Source organism: Mastigoproctus giganteus, chromosome 3 (genome assembly GCF_048544385.1).
Source record: "Mastigoproctus giganteus isolate SK-2022 chromosome 3, ASM4854438v1, whole genome shotgun sequence".
Lineage (NCBI taxonomy): Eukaryota > Metazoa > Arthropoda > Arachnida > Uropygi > Thelyphonidae > Mastigoproctus > Mastigoproctus giganteus.
The window spans coordinates 57370403-57389852 of NC_143577.1; the positions used below are offsets into that span (position 1 = coordinate 57370403).

The 19450-nt window shown below is 35.2% G+C and overlaps 1 protein-coding gene across 3 annotated transcripts in view; it reads left to right on the forward strand.

Moving 5' to 3' along the window:
* larp (La related protein) overlaps positions 1–19450 on the forward strand; it is a 467832-nt gene that overhangs the window by 299510 nt on the left and 148872 nt on the right. For all 3 annotated transcript variants that reach the window (XM_090369301.1, XM_090369300.1, XM_090369299.1), the window contains 2 exons: positions 6428–6572; positions 13077–13365. In XM_090369301.1, the coding sequence (XP_090225427.1) occupies positions 6428–6572; positions 13077–13365 (434 nt within the window). The remainder of the gene's footprint in view (positions 1–6427; positions 6573–13076; positions 13366–19450) is intronic.

Below are 19450 nucleotides of genomic sequence, written 5' to 3' on the forward strand. Positions count from 1 at the left end.
CCTGTAATATGTACATACTAACTAGTTGACATTTATATTCATTTGTGGATGAGGGTTAAAATTTCAAACAGTAAAAAGATAAGCAATCAATAACAAAGAACACAGCACACAAATTTCAAGTAACACAATACGTGCAAGTGAGAACGGAGTAGAAGTATAAAGACATTTCACCATAATAACCCACAGAATTCCAGCTTTCGGTATCATCACAAATTCAATAAGATAGTTTACTATCCGTTTATGATAGATTGCGCTAACAGAAAAGCCCAATAAACAGGTGCCTGCTAATTGTTTTATGATTGTGACCTCCAGAAATCCAACCAAACCACGTGGTATGGTCGGAGACAATTGTAGGGTAAACTCCAGTGCTGCGATCTCCTGCCCCAATTAAACGGCATGTTGTCCCAATTAAGCAAAGTAAACCCTGGCTATTTTCTCGACTGGGTTCTGCTTTTTAAGATTTGCCCAAATAAACGGCTGCCCCGATTAACCAGTGGCCCAAATAACTGGAATTCACTGTATTACTATTACTGGAATTTCTTCTATAACTGTTCACTTCCAATTGGTTGAATATTTTTATCTGGAATCTTCAACATAATTTTTATTTACTGTTATAAGACCTCCCTTATACAGTCTTCATTACATTTACTGCAATATAACCCTACCAGTTGGACTATAGAGAATTATTCTTGATCTATGTTCAACCTTTAGGTCATTTTTATCCTTCCAGCTAAGGATTTCATGTTATTCATTGCATGTGAACAGTTCCAACTTGGATTCTAAATTATTTTTGTGTACTTTAATAAGGCATTACTAATACAGACTCCATAGTTCTGGATACATGACAGCCATGCCACCTGGTCTTAAATCTATTAATTTAGCCTACATTCATTCTATATACTCCTTTTACAAGTTTGAACACTTGGCATTCATTTTATTACTTCTTGAAATGCTGGACTTTTCAATATCTTATTTGAAATTTGTATTTGCACTTCATTTTTGGAGTATTTCATTCCTAACTTCCATATATATTTTACCTTTCTGTTTGCAGAATTTAATTTTTCCCAATATAATTTCCAGCCACATCTGCATTATAATTTCTGCTAATATATACTTTCTCCTTGCAATGTACCATTTGTTTATCTCTATACACATACAAAAATGACTATAGAGATCACTAATTATCTCTTTTCACAGCTTTCTTTCAGGTCTGTTTTATCACTATGAATTGATATGAGTCCATAAAACTGTCCAATGTGCTACTGCTTTAGTTACATTTATCAACTCAACTGAATATGTTCTCACTGCCATTCCCGCCTCTCCTTCTCTCTATTATGCATTACTTGAATATTCCTGGTATTGATTTTATATGCAATTTTAGCAACTATTTACTTAATTCATGTTTTTTGTTTTTGGCTCTTATTTTTCGTCTTTTTTCTGAGCAAGCATTTGGTATTAGTCTCATTTTCTTACTAGTCAGGGTTCTTACCAAAAGGATGAGCTTTATGATTCCAGCTAACCCAGTACTTTTAATATCCTTAACTTTGTTATCTTTATACTTTCTACTTCTACTTTTTGCCGTTTGTAAATCTATTAGTGCAATAAGAGGGTGATACGAACATTCATACTATCCTTAATTTCTCGCTATCTTCGCTTTTATTTATTTAGATATACTTTTATCCCTTTCCTATCCTCAATTCACTCCCTAGCCTTATATCATTTGCCTGCTCCATATTCTATTTACAAATTCTACTAAATTAGACAAATTTTATGCCTTGTCTTTCCAGTGCCTGACACATTGCCTTATACTGTATGGAGTCAAATGCCTTTTCAAAATCCACAAATGCCAGGCATAATGGTGTTTTATATTTATTTGCTTTCTCAATTAGCTGTGGTATTATGTTGAAGGTGATCCATAGTTGAGAATCCTGTTCTAAAGCCAGCTTGCTCTTTTGGTTGATTCCCATCAAGTACTCTTTCTAATCTGTTAATGATGACCCTTGTGAACAACTTTTAGATGTGGGACAACAAGCTAATTGGTCTATAATTTCCAATTTCTGATTTGTCTCCTTTCTTATGCAGAATAATTATGATTGCATTATTTCACTCCTTTAGGGGTCATGCCTTGCCTAATGTATTTTGTGAAGATTCTTGCCAGTTTCTGTGTCATGTCTCTTCCTTCCAATTTTTTTAACAAATCTACATAATTTAATCTTCACCCGGGGCTTTTTGATTCTTCATTTTCTTCAATGCATGTTCTATTTCATCAGGTAGGATATTGAGTGTGTCGCATGTGTTACAAATTTGTGATCTATCTTCCCCACTGCTGGCATCATTCCTTTGCTCCTTACATAATACTTTATAGTAATCTTCTGCTTTTTGAATTATGCCTTTTCTGCTAATTATAAGCACACCATCACTATTCTTCAGGGTCAGTAATGTCTTTTCTGTATCATTGCTCATGACTGCTGATTTCAGCCCTTTGTTTTGCCTTAATCCTTGTTCTACTTATTTTATTTTATTATTTTATTTTTTTTGTTGTTGTTAAATCATGTCTTTTCTGAGCCTCTTTCTAATGGCTTTGTGTAACTCAGTATACTCAATTTTGTCCTTGTCAGTGCTTATCTTGCCCTTCATTTGTCATCTTCGGTTCATCATGACAGGTGTTTCCTGACTAATTTTTTCTTCTTTGGATTTCTTTTTACCTGTAGGTTTCTTGGGCTTTATCACTTTCAGAAAGTTGTATTCTTCGTTAATATCTTGGTTCCGAAAGGTCTGCGGAAGCTCAAACTTGTTCCTAAGTTTTGGTACATACGACTTTTTCTCCTCTTCTATTATCTCAAAGACCACTCAATGCATATATACACCATTAAGAAAAACAGCATGAGGAGGAGTCAGGGGTGGTTAAATAATGGACTAATCATTTTCATAGAGCTGAAAAAGATGTCATGGAAAAGTTAGATTAATAAAAAATAAAACCTAAATCAGCCAGAAACTGATCTGTAATTACCACAGAAAGGATTAGACTGGCCAGGGCAGATTATGAGAAATCACTGGCTACAGAGCAAAGTAGAGGGACATTGTTTTTATGTATGTGAATACTAAGAAGAAAAAGGAAATCAGATTGGGCCTTGCATGATGGTGTGGGAAAGTTATAGATAATCCTGCTGATGATGCAGGTGCTTTGCATCAATATTTATATCAGAAGAAAGCTGTTCGTAGCGAGGAGAAACTGTGTGAATAAAGCTGGAAAGCATTAAATTAGTGATTGTGAAATTTCAGAAGATTTATTAGAAAAACTTTCCTGACTAAAGATATGTAAGGCTCCTGGAGTTAATGGCATATACCCAGTAATTTTGATAGAAGTGGCAACATAATGCATGGACCATTAAAGCTAATCACAAGGACATTGCTAGACTGAGGAGAGATTCCCTTGGATTGGAAAAGTGCGATTGTATTGGCGGTACATAAAAGTGAATCTAAGATTGATGGATAACTACCAACCAGTCGTGTTGGCTTCAGTCGTAAGGAAAATCGTGGTGGCAATGATCAATTCAGAAATTCAGACAAATGAAATTTTGAAGGAAACAGTATGGGTTTGTAATGGTAATATCATGCTTAACCAACTTGGTTGGCTAAAATATTGACAGATTCATTTGTGAGCTGGATGTAGAAAATAATTTCGATGTTGTGTACTTGATTTCATCAAAGCATTTGAATCAGTCCTGCATGAGAGCTTACTATATAAACTGGAACATGTTAGAATCACAGAAAATCCTCAGGTTGCAGTATTGCTGCAGGGTAGGAGGCAGAGGATTGTGATTAATGGTTATTTCTTCAGATTGGGCTAATCTAAGAAGTAGGGTTCCTTGAGGATTGTTATAGGGACCACTGTTGTTTTTGATTTTTTTTTAAATGACATCAATGAAGGGATGGAGGACAGGATATCAAAATTTGCAGACTATGTTCTTGTTTATACTCCGGCACGACCACCAGGTCAGAGGAGTTTACAATAAATTATCAATACAAACATTAATCGTATTATTTAGCAGTAGCGGGGTTGAACCCCTGCCCACTCGAAGAGCATGTACTATTACATTCTTGCTATTGATCACTCAGTTACGTTCTGATGAAAAAATATCAAAAATTGTGTGATTATATCCGAATGTGATGGAGTGGTACCATGAATATTGTGTATTAGAATTTGAAGTCCTATGCATGTGGAAGGTGCAGTTGTAATGTTGTTTTTGTTTTTTCTTGAAACAGTCTTATTACATGATGTCATGGTTAGGAGAGTAGTTAATGATCAGTGCCAGGCAGAGCTTCATGATGACTTAGATAAACCAAGATGGTTTAAAAAAGTGGTATGTTTTTATGCGGCAAAATGCAAGGTCTTATAGCAATCCAAAAATAACTTATACACATGGTGTGATTGAACTAAAAATAGGGGAGGAAGAAGGGGATTTGGGAGTTATATGTTTGAACGAAGTTCTCTGAACAGTGTAGGCAGGTAGCAAGGAACATCCATGGTGTTCTATTAGCGATTTATTGAATATTTGCTTGTAGAAATAGGAGGTTGTAATCCCACTGTATAGGTCATTTGGAAGGCCACATTTTGTAATACTATGTTTGTGTATGGAGACTACACCTTTTAGAAAAAAAAAAAGGACATCATGCTTCTTGTAAGGTCTAAAGATGGGGAAACTCAGCTGATGCACTCTTTGCATAGGGTTTTAGAGGTGATTTGATTGATCTGATGTGTAAGTAAAATAAACGATGAAATTCTGAAGATTTTCAGATTTATTAGAAAGCTTTATTTTCATATGAAAATAACAAGATGTTTCATTATTCTACTCCATCTGCACACTGCACGTGAGACAGATATACACTCAGATAACACCTGCTATTCAGTGTCCACACAGATAACACCTGCTATTTACTTAGGCATTGACTCCACTAGATGTCTGAAGATGCCCATAGGGATATGCTGACTGCATGGCTTTCCAAAGTGTCGGAATAGATGGCAGTTGCATGTCTATATGCCTCACTTCCTATTCCAAAACATTCCACATGTTTTTGATTGGCCTGAGGTCAGGTGAATTTGGAAGCCAATCAAGAGGGATGATATCTTCTCTGTGTTCCTAGAGCCATTTGTGTGCATTGCGAGCCCAGTGACATGGTGCATTATTGTCTTGGAAGATTCTATTTCTGCCAGGAAAAAATGCAACATGGCAGAGTTCACACGGTCTCCTAAAAGCCGTCAGTGGTCCTGACCATGAAATGTTGGACTATACATACCAGGGCGCCTAGTTCTCACCAGAAAAACAAGCCCCATAATAAGCAACCGCCACCTGCCTGTATAGTGGCCACCATGCACAATGGGTCACTGGACCCATGTTGCTTGCACTACACATGAAGGCATCCTTTGTGTTGCACTAGATATTTGGACTCATCAAACCAGTGTGTTGTTGACACTACAGCATTTGCTGTTGACGATAATCAGCGGTAAGGAGAAGGGTGTCTCTTGGGTCTTCTGCTGTGGAACTCCATACACCTGAGTATGTGGCGCATTGCCATTTGGGATATTGTTCTTGCATTCCCCATATTGTATTGTGATGTCAACTGTTGCACAGTGACGGGCCTTTGGTTGGAAAGTGGTTTGACCCATTCAACACCATTATTTGTACACTTTAACCACAGTGTGAGCTGCGAGCACCCAACAAGACATGTCATTTTCAATATGGAAGCACCCAACACACAAACTCCCACCATCGTGCCTTTTTGAAACTTATCTGTACTGCAACCCATAACTGCTACTTTATCACTTTACTTGCCTGGTTTGACTTGCATCACCAGGTACAAATTACCACTGCTGTAGCGTACGAATCTTTTTGTGGTTTTTATACTAGACAGCTGTGCGGCATAAGGCCACTATGGATGAGGTGGTCATAATTCAATGATTCATTAGGTTACTAAAATTTCAGTATATCTTTCAGTGGAGACATGGTAGAGATATAGTTTTGTTATTTTGTCTGTCTCATAATTTTTCCTCTTTCTGTTGAGGTGCTTTGATCTCCTGTTTCTGTGCAGCTCTCCTTTCTTATACATTTTTTTGTTTGTATTATGTAGATGCTTCCCTTTGCGCAGAGTTTCCCTTTAAGGAAATTGTGGTATTGGAGGTGTGGGAGATACAAGGACTCTTAAAAGTATTTTTATGGCATGTACAAATTTGAGATGATGTTTTTTATTTAAAACCTTACTTGCTGATAAATACAGAATTTTAGTCCTGATGTTTAAGACTATTGTATATTCTCTTTGTAGTAATAGACATGCTTTAGCAAGTTTCCTCTTATTTTAAATAATATTAAGAGAAGAGAATTTTAATTTGATATTCTTAAAAGTGTATTCTGTTTAAAATAATTTCTAGTGAGTACTACTTCAGTGAAGAAAATTTGCAGAAAGATTTCTTCCTTCGAAGGAAGATGGATCCTCGTGGATATTTGCCAATTAGTCTTATTGCTAGTTTTCATAGAGTTCAAGCATTGACTCAAGATCTAAATCTTGTGATAGAGGTAAGATAATCAAATTTCTTTATTTTTTTAAATAAAGATATCTTTAATATAGATTTTGTGAATCATCAAATCATCATTTAATACAGATTTTTGTGAATCATCTGAGAACAATGTTGATAAAAATAATATATTGAATGCAGTTGTAATTTGACTAAGATAATGTGGCAAGGGAAGGAGATGGAAAACAGCTAATTGCACAGAGCTTAAATACAGAATGGACAATATCCAAGAAAGGAAATGTGAGGGGAAGGAGTTCCTTAAAATGTTAAGAAAAAATGTATAAAAACTGTATAAATCACACCATGTTTTGTTTATGTTGGTTGGAGGATGTAAGATGAGAACAGCAGAAAATAGTATAGATAATGATTTTCCTTGGAATATTATATGGTTTGATGGGGTGTAATTCCAGTTGAATGATAATGTCAACACCCAGAATTGCTAGAAACATGGGAAACATCACACCCATGTTTATGAAATTTGACTTCACTTCCCTCTCCCCTATCATAGGCTATCTATGATAGGGGAGGGGGAAGTAGCACTACACAGAAGCCTATGATAGATAGGATAGCTATCATAGGCTTCTGTGTCACGTGTTAATTTATATGTATCCCATGCATTTTTTCTTCTCTGCCACATACGTCTCATTAGTTCATCTGACATCCATTTAGGCCTAAACCTTGAACAATATTTCTTAGTTGGTGTGTAAAGCCTAATAGCTTCCAAGATAAGTTCTTTGAATGCTTCCCATTTTGAATTTGCTGTTGGTAACATCATCAGTTGGTCCCACTGTATAGAATTTAAATACTGTCTCAGACCATCGTGGTCGCCTTTACGAAAGCAATAACCCTTCCCTTTACCCCTGATGGTAGTTACCTCTTTGAGTAAATCCCACTTCAGTACACTGTGATCACTGCCACCTAGTGGTTCCTCTATCTGCAGATTCTTAATGCATGAAGAATCACTACTGATAATCAAATCAAGAGTATTACTCCCTCTAGTTGCCTCCCGAACATGCTGATGTAGAAAACAATCATCCAATAAATCCACAAAAGCCTTGCTAGTGTGAGACTGACCAATCCGCAAATTCCAGTCAATATCTAGGAAATTAAAATCCCCCATTATAAGACTTTGTGATTTACTGGCCCACTCTATTTCCCTGTACAGTTTCTTATTATACTCATCAGAGTCATTAGGCCTATAGCACACTCCTACTCTCAATTTTGATCTCCCAATGCTTATGTCACACCAAACTTGACTCGACACTGCACTATCCAGCGATGTCAACTGGCTTCACTTCCTTGGATTTTGTGTATCTTAACTAATAGCATAACCCCTCCTCCCTTCCTATCCTTCCTGTACACATTGTACTCCCCAAATTCCAGTTCTGCATTCCTTATATCTGTGTGACACCATGTCTCTGATATCCCAACAAGATCTGCCTTTGATGCTTTGAGCAATACCTCAAATTCATCAAATTTATTTACCAAACTCCTAGCATTGGTGTACACACAAGTATACATGCACCTGTTCCTATTCTTAGCTACCCTAACACAACCCATGTGTTTACTTGTACCGCAATGAGTACCCGCAGTCTCTGAAATATCCTGCATCTTCTTTTCCTGGCTTCTGCTCATTCCAATAGAAGCAGTGCAAGAATCACTTTCACCTCTGCCAGTGGCTACTGTTAATCTATTAGACCTTGTATCCCCCCCCCAAGCTAGCAGTTTTCCGACCCACCTAACACTGCCTCGATAGCATCAGCAAATATTCTTGCACTCTTTCTATTTAAATGTATCCCATCCCTGTAGAAGCAGTCCCTTCTGTTAACAAGTACAGACCAGGCTGAAAAAAATTCTACCCCTTGAGCCTTGCACAATCTTTCCAGGGCCGAATTGATCGACAAGGCTTTCATCATGTACTTCCTCCTGTCGTGTCTGGGCAGAATTGCAGACACTTTCAAATTCAACCCTAATTCATGGCTTTTTTTCAACAGTGACATGTACTTGTTAAGTAAATCTTCCGGCCTCTTACTCTTAATATCATTAGTGTCAACGTGTACAACTATATCTCCTTTTGTGCCCTTAAAAGATGATATCCGCTCTACAACATCATCAACCTTTGCCCCTGGCAGACATACCTTGGTCCTGTTCCACCTCTCCATTTTACAAAGCATGTTTCCCCATTTCCCTGACAATAGAGTTACCAACAACTACTAGTTCCTGTGGGACCAGTGTATTCTGCCTTGGGGGTTGCCGCTGTGTTGCGTGATGACCAAGTGCAAGCTCTGGCGTTGATGGGCCCCCTCACTTTAGATCCTTCGAGGGCATCCACCCTGTTCTTCAAGCTCTCATATTGGCCCATAACAACACTGAGTTGTCGCCTGATTTCGTTACACTCCTTGCATTCCGCACACACAATGACATCCCCCATGGCAACATCATGTCCCATACCCGATTGCTCCACAAGCATCATGCAAGCAGTGCATTTTAAAAGGCTGTGATTCAGAGGGCAACTGCGCCCCCCCCCTCAGTTCTCCCCTGATCCACAGCACTCTCATTAGCTTTAGCCTTTTGCTTTGCTGCTCTGGTTTGAGTCATGATTTCGATTGAATTTCAATAAAATTTCAATTTCAGTACAAAATTATAACCCTAAACTTGTATCCGAACACAGTTATAACGCTATATATATTTTTCAGTTTCAAGTGTTATCTACGAGTTCGGTTTATATAACTTCCGTATCAAGTTATGTATTAATTAATTATGTTACGTTTCTAATCTAAGTTGTTATATGTATTTAGTTAAAAGTACAATTTAATTGACAATGAAGTTTAACAAATTTAATAGATTTTGCTGATTAATTGACAATATTACATTATATACTATACTATACTATACTAACGCTATCTAGTTCGGGATATAACGTTGTATTGTATAACAATGGTGCAAGTTACGGACGCTTAAGTATTAATTAACTTCCAAATCTCGCTGTCTCAATTCAGAATAAACTAATGATTCTGACTAGGTCTATAAGCTACTTATAGAAAATAATTTGATCTATCAATTGGTCAATAAAGCGGCTAAATATGGCTAAAAAACTTCTCGTTCAGCGGCGCTGCAACTCGTACCACAAGTTGCAGCTTGCTACATATCCTTACCGATACTTTTATGCAATTACAAGGCCAAGTAAAGAATAAATACACCAGATTAATCAGAAAATCACAAAATAATGCTATACTACTAAATTTAAATAAAAGTTTTAGAAAAACAATAGTTTCAAATCAATAAATAAGAAAATCCACTTAGCGGCTTGAACACGTCTGGCTCCCACTAGCCTTGCCAGCAGATTTGACAGTAAAACATTAAGTAAGCTAATATTTAAAAGTATATTATACTGGTAAACAATTGATGACTATATTTTTTTAATATGAAATGATTGTGTGTTGTCAGTGATTTTTAATTTCTAATGCAGTGTGGACTTGAGAAACAGCTTCCCTACAGCTTTTTTCCTCTTCCCCCCCCCCCCAGAAAAACCCAACAATACCCTGTTTTCTTCCTGTATACAAATACCTAATATTCAGCTTTTCAAAACCCAAAAGTGACATGTATGTATCTGCTTTAATCATATCAGACAAATACAGCACAGCACAGCACCCAATGTACCATGACGTTGCATTTTAAACTTTGTGACCTCTTTTTTTGGACTTAATCAGGGGTAGCCAGTAATTTTCTTCGTGGACTGTATTAGGAGAAATGTAACTTATCATGAACTGGAATTTTTTTTTTTTATTTTATCCATAACATTAATAAATAGGTAAATATTTTGATAATGTATTTTACTTCTCTTTATTACTGACTATTTACTTATTACAGTACATGAAGAAAGGTACATTCTTTGTAGCTTAGGATCAATTTTTTGGAACACATTAGATTGAGGTAAATAAATTGCAAAATAAAATAATTGCACAATATAAAAATTAACTTAGTACAGATCAATCATGATCCTCCAATAAGGTAGTGAAGCACCAAGGATTAAATTGGTGTGTTACATGGTTCTCCTGCATGGTTACTGATTTTAAACAAAGAAAAACCCAGAGCTTCTGGAATTTCCATTCAAAGGGTTGTTGTTTGTTTAAGGGCTTTATGGTGCAAGGACAGCAAGGTCATAATGCACCCCATTCAAAGGGGATATGGATGTCATTTTTCCATTCATTGATCCATCCATTCATCCATGGATGTCATTTTTCCATCTTTGGACCTGTAGCATTTTTTAAGTCAGCATTGACAAAATCCATATTGGTAATCACTGATCAGTTAATTGTAACAGTTGGCATTGATGAATTTGAATGTTAGTATTAGTAGTGGAAAATGATGCAAGAAATCAAGCTTATACAGCATCCAAAAAATTAAAAAATAATCTTATGCCATCTCCTGTATATCAACTCCAATAGTTTGTCTGGTTCTTCCTTGAATTTTTTCAAACTACCCACTTTCACAATAACAGATGGAAGTTTGTTCAAACAATCAAATACCTGCTGGCTGAAGGCAAACCCTGGCACATCTATCCTGCACAAACTATCCTTCCTCAATTTGAGTTTACGCACCCTTGTGTGTAGTCCTAGCAAGAGGAAGACTGCCATCAGCATTGTGCTTACTTAATCCATTGAAAGCCATCTCCAGATGCTGCAGTTTGTAGAACTGAAGCCTTTCTTGGTAAGAGCACCCTTATGTTCCCCTCACCAATCTTTTTGCTCTTCTCTGTCCCCTTTCCAGCAGATTCACATCCTTCTTAAAAAGGGGCCTCCATACCTGTACTCAAGATGCAGCCTAACCATTGCCTTATACAAAGGGATAAGAACATCCTTATCCCTTCTAGCAAAATATCTGTACATCAGTGACAGAAACATGAGTTGTCTTGGCACCCAGTCGGCACTGCACAGAGACTTCCTCTGTTATTTTCCCCCAATTATCCACAGTTATTTTTCATTTTCTGCTACTCTGAGTGTAGTACCACACTGTTGGTATGTTAGTCTGGGATTGCTGCTATCCTGATGCAGTTAATGTTAAACCACAGTTGCCATTTCTCAGCCCATCTATCTAATTTTTCTAGATCTTATTACAGTAGAATACCTTGATTATTGTTATTAACCACACTGACAACCTTTATAACATCTGCAAACTTAGACATTAAGCCTGATATATTCTTATCAATATCATTAATGAATATAGAGAACCACAATGTGCCCAGTACTCAGCCCTGGGGGACTGTACTAATAACATCAGCCCATGAGCAGTGTCCATTGATAACCATTTTCACACAACCATCTCTTTATCCCTAGCAATAACTTGCCTTTAATACCACACTGCTCTAATTTCTACGTCAGTCTTTTATGTGCAGCAATCAATCTTTGTCACCCTTTTTTCAAAAGCTTTTCTGGAATGCAAATATATGATACAATTTTGTATAATTACTTTTTACATCCAAGTTACTTTGTTACTGCATTGTATTATCCAATGAAATTGGCTTGACAAGATTGTCCCTTAACAATTCCATGCTGTGACTCCATATAACTGTACTCTTGTTTAGATGGTCATCCATTACTTCTTTAACCAGTGACTCCATTATTTTCCCCGGAACAAAAGTTAGCTAATGGGTCTGTAATTACTCATATCACCCTTTGATCTCCCCTTTGTGAATTGGGGATACATTTCACATCCCCAGTCCACAGGGTTCTCCCTTGAATTTAAAGATGCTCTTATAATTATGGACATGTGTTTGTTTACCTCCTTTGTTGCTTACCTTAATATAATTGGATAGATCTTATCCACCTTAGGAGCCTTTTTTATGTTTATCTTGAGCAATTTATTTTTCACTTTCCTCTCAGTTATCACAGAATTGTGTAACTTCCTGTTAGAGTTCGATACTTTTAGCATCTGTTTCTCTAATGAATTCCTTGTATGAATGTAGATGCAGAATACCTATTCAGTTTGTGAGCTAACAGAGCAGGATCATTAACAGTTGACCCATTGATATCAAGTCAACCAATATGATTCATCCTCTTTGTTTTAATGCAAAACAGCAAAGAAGTCTTTGCTGTTTTTCTTTGCCAAAGGTTTCTCATACAGGATAGCCTTTTTTGTCATATTAACTGTCAGTAATTTAGTTGAAGTGAGGCAAATACTTTGGAATATTTCCATATAAGTACACAAATTTAAAAGTTTGTCCTCGTGGATAAATTGCAAAATTTTTTTTTTTTCCTGTGTAATTAACTTAATTTTGAAGGAAGATGTGTCTATTTTAAGTGTTAATTTCATTAAAGACATAAAAATCATAAGGCGGTAACTATCTCCTCATTTTTGAATGCCTATCTGTAGATATTTATTTTTGTGAACTTTCAATCTCATTTTGAATTTTCAAGAAGTAAAGTTGTACAGTATATCCCATTAACATTAAGAGTTGTAATCGATAAATTATTTATTTTAATAACTGTTATTTGCATTATTTCAGGCAGTGAAGGATAGTACCGAAGTGGAAATGATAGATCAATACAGGGTCCGTACAAAGTGTAACCCAGAAATGTGGCCAATACCAGATCCCATTAATCCTGAACCAGTAAGTTTGGAACTTCAGTCTCAAAATGTTGGTACTGAGCTTGCTAATACGAGTCCGGTAGTCTCAGCAAATACAACTGAAAAACCAAGTGATGTAGAACCTGTTAATTTACAACCTGTGAACTCTCATCTCCATCCTGATGCTCCAGACTTTGTTCCTGGCAAACCTTATCGTTTGCTTTCAGGTAGGAATTATGTTAGGAAAATTTTTTATATATATATATATATAATCCAATTAATCCAAAAATTAAATAGACGGATAGAAACTAATAAAAAAATATATATTAAAAATGGGAACATTGCTTCAACGCTACTCTCTTTTTCTTTATCCCCCCCCCCCATATATATATTTTTTTCTGTTATTGTTATGTTATTTTATTTGGTTAAGTTCTTTTTCACTGTAATGGTTTGCCGTGCTACTCCCAAATATCCTATTTTAATTTAGCTTATATACAGTGGAACTTCTCTATTACGAACTTCTATTTAATGAATTTCTCTATATTACGAATTTTTTCGCAAAACATTGCACTTTGAAACAAAATTACATGTAAAATTAACCCCATATAACGAAGTGTTAGTCTTTCAATAACGAATTTTTAAAAAAATTAGTAAAAGCATTTTTGAAGATTTTCAAGCATTTACTGCTAAACAGCTGCTCAAATATGCTGCCTCCTTCCCTCCGAAATTTCGCATTAGCATCTTTAATTAAATAATCATCCTTTTAGTGAACACTTGTGGCCATTGACGCCCGTAGGAGGGTCTTTGTTTCATTTTTGTTACAGTTATTAAACTAAATGGGTTTTCTTAAAAGTGGTTGTAAACTTTACAATAAATAGGGTAGATTTGTAAATTGATGTTGGCTGAGGGGAAAACGAAGTTCGCTGCGGTGAACCTTTAGCATACTGCGGCGGCAATACATAGAATGCTACCATAGTCGGTTTTTAGTAACGCCCACTGAGTGACATTCGCTTCTCACCTCAATTGTACCATGTGACCTTCATGTCAATCATTATATGATATGTCTGTTCTCGTCTAACTGGACTCCCAGTAGATGGTTTCATGAATTTTTTTTTTTTATTTCATTCGTCATCAATCACATAGGCTATATGCTCTTGTATTTTTTTTTTTTTTTTTTTTTTTCTGAAAAGTAACATACAGCATACGTTAATCATAAATTTTCTTTCGTGTATATATGAATGAAAGCAGAATAAAAGAAATTCACAGTCGTATATTTCTTCAAAGTGAGTGATACTATTGAATCAGCAAGCGAAAGTCATTGAGTAGGTGGTGCAGTACTAACAATTCACTATATGGCAGGCGCAGTGAAGTTTGCGGTGTATGTATCAGCAAGAGCTGCAGTCCAGTAATTTTTACAATTGTGAAAACAATGTCGAAGAGAAAGTGTTTAAGTATTAATGATAAAGAAAAGATTGTTATGATATTGACCAGGGTTTTAAGAAAAAAAGATGTTGCAGAGAAATATGGTATATCTGCAAGCAGTTTATCTATGATTTTTAAAAAAATCGAGAATCAATTTTAAATGCAATTGAAGGAGGAGCAGACAAGAAGCGAATTAAGTTGTGTATATATGAAGATGTTGATAAAGCTGTTCTAAAATGGGTGCAAATGATAGGTGAAAAGAATATCCCAATATTGGGCCTAATAATTAAGCAACAAGCTCTGAAATTTGCACAGTCCCTTGGACATACAGAATTTAATGCGAGCACTGGGTGGCTAGATAAATTTAAGAAGTGCCACAGAATTGTTGAAAAGGTTATTTGTGGAGAAAGTGTTAATGTAAGTGAAGAAGATTGCAACAGTTGGAGGAACAGTACCTTAAAGAAGATTTTGGAAGAATATGAACCTAAGGATGTTTTTAATGCTGACGAAATGGGTTTATTCTTTAAATGTTTACCGAATAGAACACTTGCTTTTAAGGATGATAAATGTTTTGGCGGAAAACAAAGCAAAGGAAGAATCACTGTGCTAGTTGGAGCAAATATGACAGGAAGTGAAAAATTAAGACTCTTATTCATCGGAATATCAAAAAACCCAAGATGTTTTAGAGGGACAAAATCTTTGGAAGTTGACTACACCTTTTAATAAAAAAAGCATGGATGACAAGTGATATTTTTGAAGAATGGATATTAAAACTAGACAAGCATATAACAAAAGAAAAAAGGAAAATCGTGTTGGTAACTGACAACTGTCCGGCACATCCGCCAATATTTCTGCCAAACTTAAAAGTGCGAAGTTTTTTTTTTACCACCAAACGTAACGTCAAAACTCCAGCCAATGGACCAAGGCATTATTAAAAATTTTAAATTTCATTATCGAAAGAGAATAATAATGAAGATTGTCAATGCATTATCAGAAAATAGAAACTTGGAGCTTACAATTAACCTTAGAGATTGCATCTCTGAACTGGCAAAAGTTGGGACAAACAATGTCACTGAATACACTATTCAAAAGTTTTTTTCGAAAGCGTGATTTGCATTGAATACGGAAGTCGAACAACGACTGGACGAACAAGATGAACTGCCCCTTTCACAGCTGAAAAACTTTTGGACATTATTAGAATCATCTGGAAACATCGAAAATGAAATAACACTGGATAGTTATGTTTATGTAGATCACAGCAGAACATCCAAATGAAGATGAAATACCGCTGAACGGTGTTAGACACGACCATGATCACGAAGAAATTAACAATGATGCTGAAGACGCATCTGAACAACCCGTAGAAAAGCCAACTCGCGAAGAAACGATTAACGCTTTTAAAACGGTTCGTATAAAATATCTACAGTTTTGTGAAAATGTTCCTGATAATGTTTTTAATGCTCTGAACAAATGTGAGGTTTTCTTTGAGAATCAGACAATTTTTTTAATTGTACCGTGTAAATGAAAATTACAGATTTTTTAAATTAATTTGTGATACTTACTGGTTTATACAATTTTTGAAAATTCAATTTTCAAAAATTGTATAAACGTAATTTAAATAAGTATGTTTTTGAAATAAAATACATTAAAAATAAATGTAGATTCGTTTTCCTTTTCTAATTAGATAACAGTTTCTAATAAAAAATATTCTCTGTATAACGAAATTTCTCTGTAACGAATTTTTTCGCCGGATTTATCGAATTCGTTATAGGGAAGTTCGACTGTGTATATATATATATATATATATATATATATATGTGTATATATGTATATATATATATATGTATATATATATATATATATATATATATATATATAAAATTAAAAAGGCATAACTGTTATTCCTACAAAGGCAATATGTTGTGCGAACATTTACTAAACAAAATTACTCCAGTTGGATGTTATATTTTCACATTCTTTATCTTCCAAATGTTTTCATAGAAATTCACTGAGAATTGTAATCAAGACCATCTTGTCTGTTTATATCATATTAATAAGAAGCTGGGTTATATTTCAACATTGCTATCGAAATAGCTTGAATAGCTAGTGCTGGTCTGTGTGTTCCTGTGTTATGGAAAAAGCTGCTTTGCATACATATTGTAGAAAAAAAATATTGCTGAGTTGTCAGTGCATAGTATACAAGGATGCTACTTTTGTGAATAGCCAAAATGTTTCTTGGTGCAAAATCAAATGGATGTTCCACAGTGGAAAGGTGCTGCTTTTTTTTTTTTTTTTTTCCCTCACAGCCAAAATTGGATAGCTGTTCAGATTTTCAGTACACATGAAAAACATGTTCAAAGCAGCTTTCTGTTAGACTGGTGCCTAACAACAACTTAAACTTGGTGTGCATGTGCTCAGAAGATGTCATATGCCCAGCTCACAATCTTTTAGCTTTTAGTTCTGTTATAAGATCATTTGCTGAACTTTTTTGATCAAACCATTTACAATTTCTTTATGATTATAATGCAAAATATTTCAGTTACACAATTTCATGTTTGCTACTGTGGAATCGGAGTATATCATGCACTGAGCAGGCCTCCGTAGCCGAGTGGTCAGGAGTGGGAGTGCAGTAGCACACGCTCTTTGAGTAGACCGGGGTTCAAGCCCCTAACTGCTGAATACGGTCGATCTGCCAACCCGCACTGGACCAGCGTGGCAGATTATAGTCCATTTCCCTCAGCATGAATTGTTGAGGAGGCTTCCATCCTGCAGTGGGTTGATAATGGCTGCACTTTGTCTGCATTTTTTTTACTGTCTTTGCAGTCACTGAAGAAGTGTTAAGAAAATACCACAAAACATTTGACCCCAATATGTACATATTTCCGATTTGCAAATAAACATAATATAATACCAACCCAAGTTTTGAGTGCTTTATTTTCTTCAAACAACTTATGCAAGTTTATATAATTCTTGAGGCATGTGATAGGGAACAGGGAATCGGAAAAAGAAAGCTCATATCAATGAATTTTCAATAGTAGAATCATTTATTGAATGATAATCTATTAAATTTCACTTTTTAAACATATTCTTAAATTATTACGAATGTTTATTTTATTTTAATTTTGTTGTGTAAAGCAAAAAATAATGTTGCCAAGGAAATGCTAATCTATTTTACAAATAGAGAAAATTCCTATGTACTGAGCCAACCTAGAAATAAAATAAGCAAGACAAAACAAAGCACACTCACCAGTGGCAAGGTGAATGCATGATTCTCAGCCCAGGAAGACATCCATATACCCACAAAAGAATAAGAACCACCTTTTGTAAATGAATATAAATAGAAGGAACTGGTAACCTACAAGTACTTTCTATTCAAGGGGACAAATATAAAATGTAGTGATAATTATTCACAATTGGTTCTAATTAGTGTGATCTTAATATTTAGCTCCATTGGCTTAAGAATAACCTTCTCAAAATGTTTATCTGATAATAAACTATATAGATAAATTGGCTATTGTTGAGAATGAGAATCATTCTACTGCAGCAGAAGGGATAGTAGTATCAAATTTAATAAACATATTCTGTATAACAGAGAAATCTTGCATCATCTCTTTTGTCTTTTTTTGTATCTGATAGGAACTGCAATGTCAATTTCTGCATATGGTTGGATATTTCTTCCTGCCACTGAACCTGCACTCCCAATAATTTAGCCATTCTTGCCTCTCTGAAATCAAAACTGCTTTCTTCCATTTCACACTCTTGAGTAGTCCCTATTTCAAGGGTACACAATTCTTTGTGAGCTGTTTCATTAAATAGATTACAATACACTCATTGTTCAGTAGCCAGGAGACCATTTGGTTTTGAATTGAGACAACTGTTCACATCTAAAAAGCTTCTAAAACATTGCTGTAGAGAAGCTGATATTTTCTTCACAATCAGACTACAAAACCTAAGCTGCTGACAGTTCAGGTTTTCAACTTTTCATTTAAGGGTTAATAAAATGGGAATAAAAATCTTTATATATTTTTACTCCTTGAAGTTCTTCTAACCTGTTGGCAATGCAGGCTAGACATTTTGCATACTTTTTCAAGTAAGAAAAATATTTCCATTAACTTGGTAATGTTTACTTTATTATAAAGCATGGATATTTTGTGTTTTATGGACAGAATTTTTGTTGTGGCATTGCATATGGAATTCCACTGACTGATTCCAGGCCTGCTCATAATATCTTAATAATAATCAGTTGTCGTGATTAGATTTAACATGTGATCTGTATTGAAGTTGTTTCACACAAAACCTTTTTTCATCAAACCATGACAGTGTTTTGAACAAATAATTATCTTCACTTTCATCTAGTTTAAAAAGTGACAATTGGAGTATTCACAGAAAAATTTTATAAAGTTCAATCTGTTGTGTGTGTGTGTGTGTGTGTGTGTCACAGTTACTACAGTTTTATCAAGATTGAGATTAAATTGCAAATTTATTTCAACAGGTAACTTTGCAATCCTTTCATGAGAGTGACCTTGTCTGCAAAAAATGCTGACATGCAAGTGCTACATATTTTCCTCTAAAGCAAATCAGTTTTAACCCAATGGGCAGTCATTTCAAGAAATTGACATTTCTTGGATCGACTGCTCAGATGAAGCACTTTATTAAAAAAGAAACAGCAGTGCTGGGACTTTTTTTTTTTTTTTTTTTAATAACGATATTGACCAAAGGGTAAGGGTGCAATGTCAACATCTGACTTTAACCATCTGACTTCTAGTCATATGGGGGGAAAAAAAAAACCAGCTTTAGCTTTTTTCAGATAAAAGGGAAGAAATAACTGAATTTATAATTTTAATACTTTATAATAACATTTCATAATTTTTTTATTTTTGACAACACTGT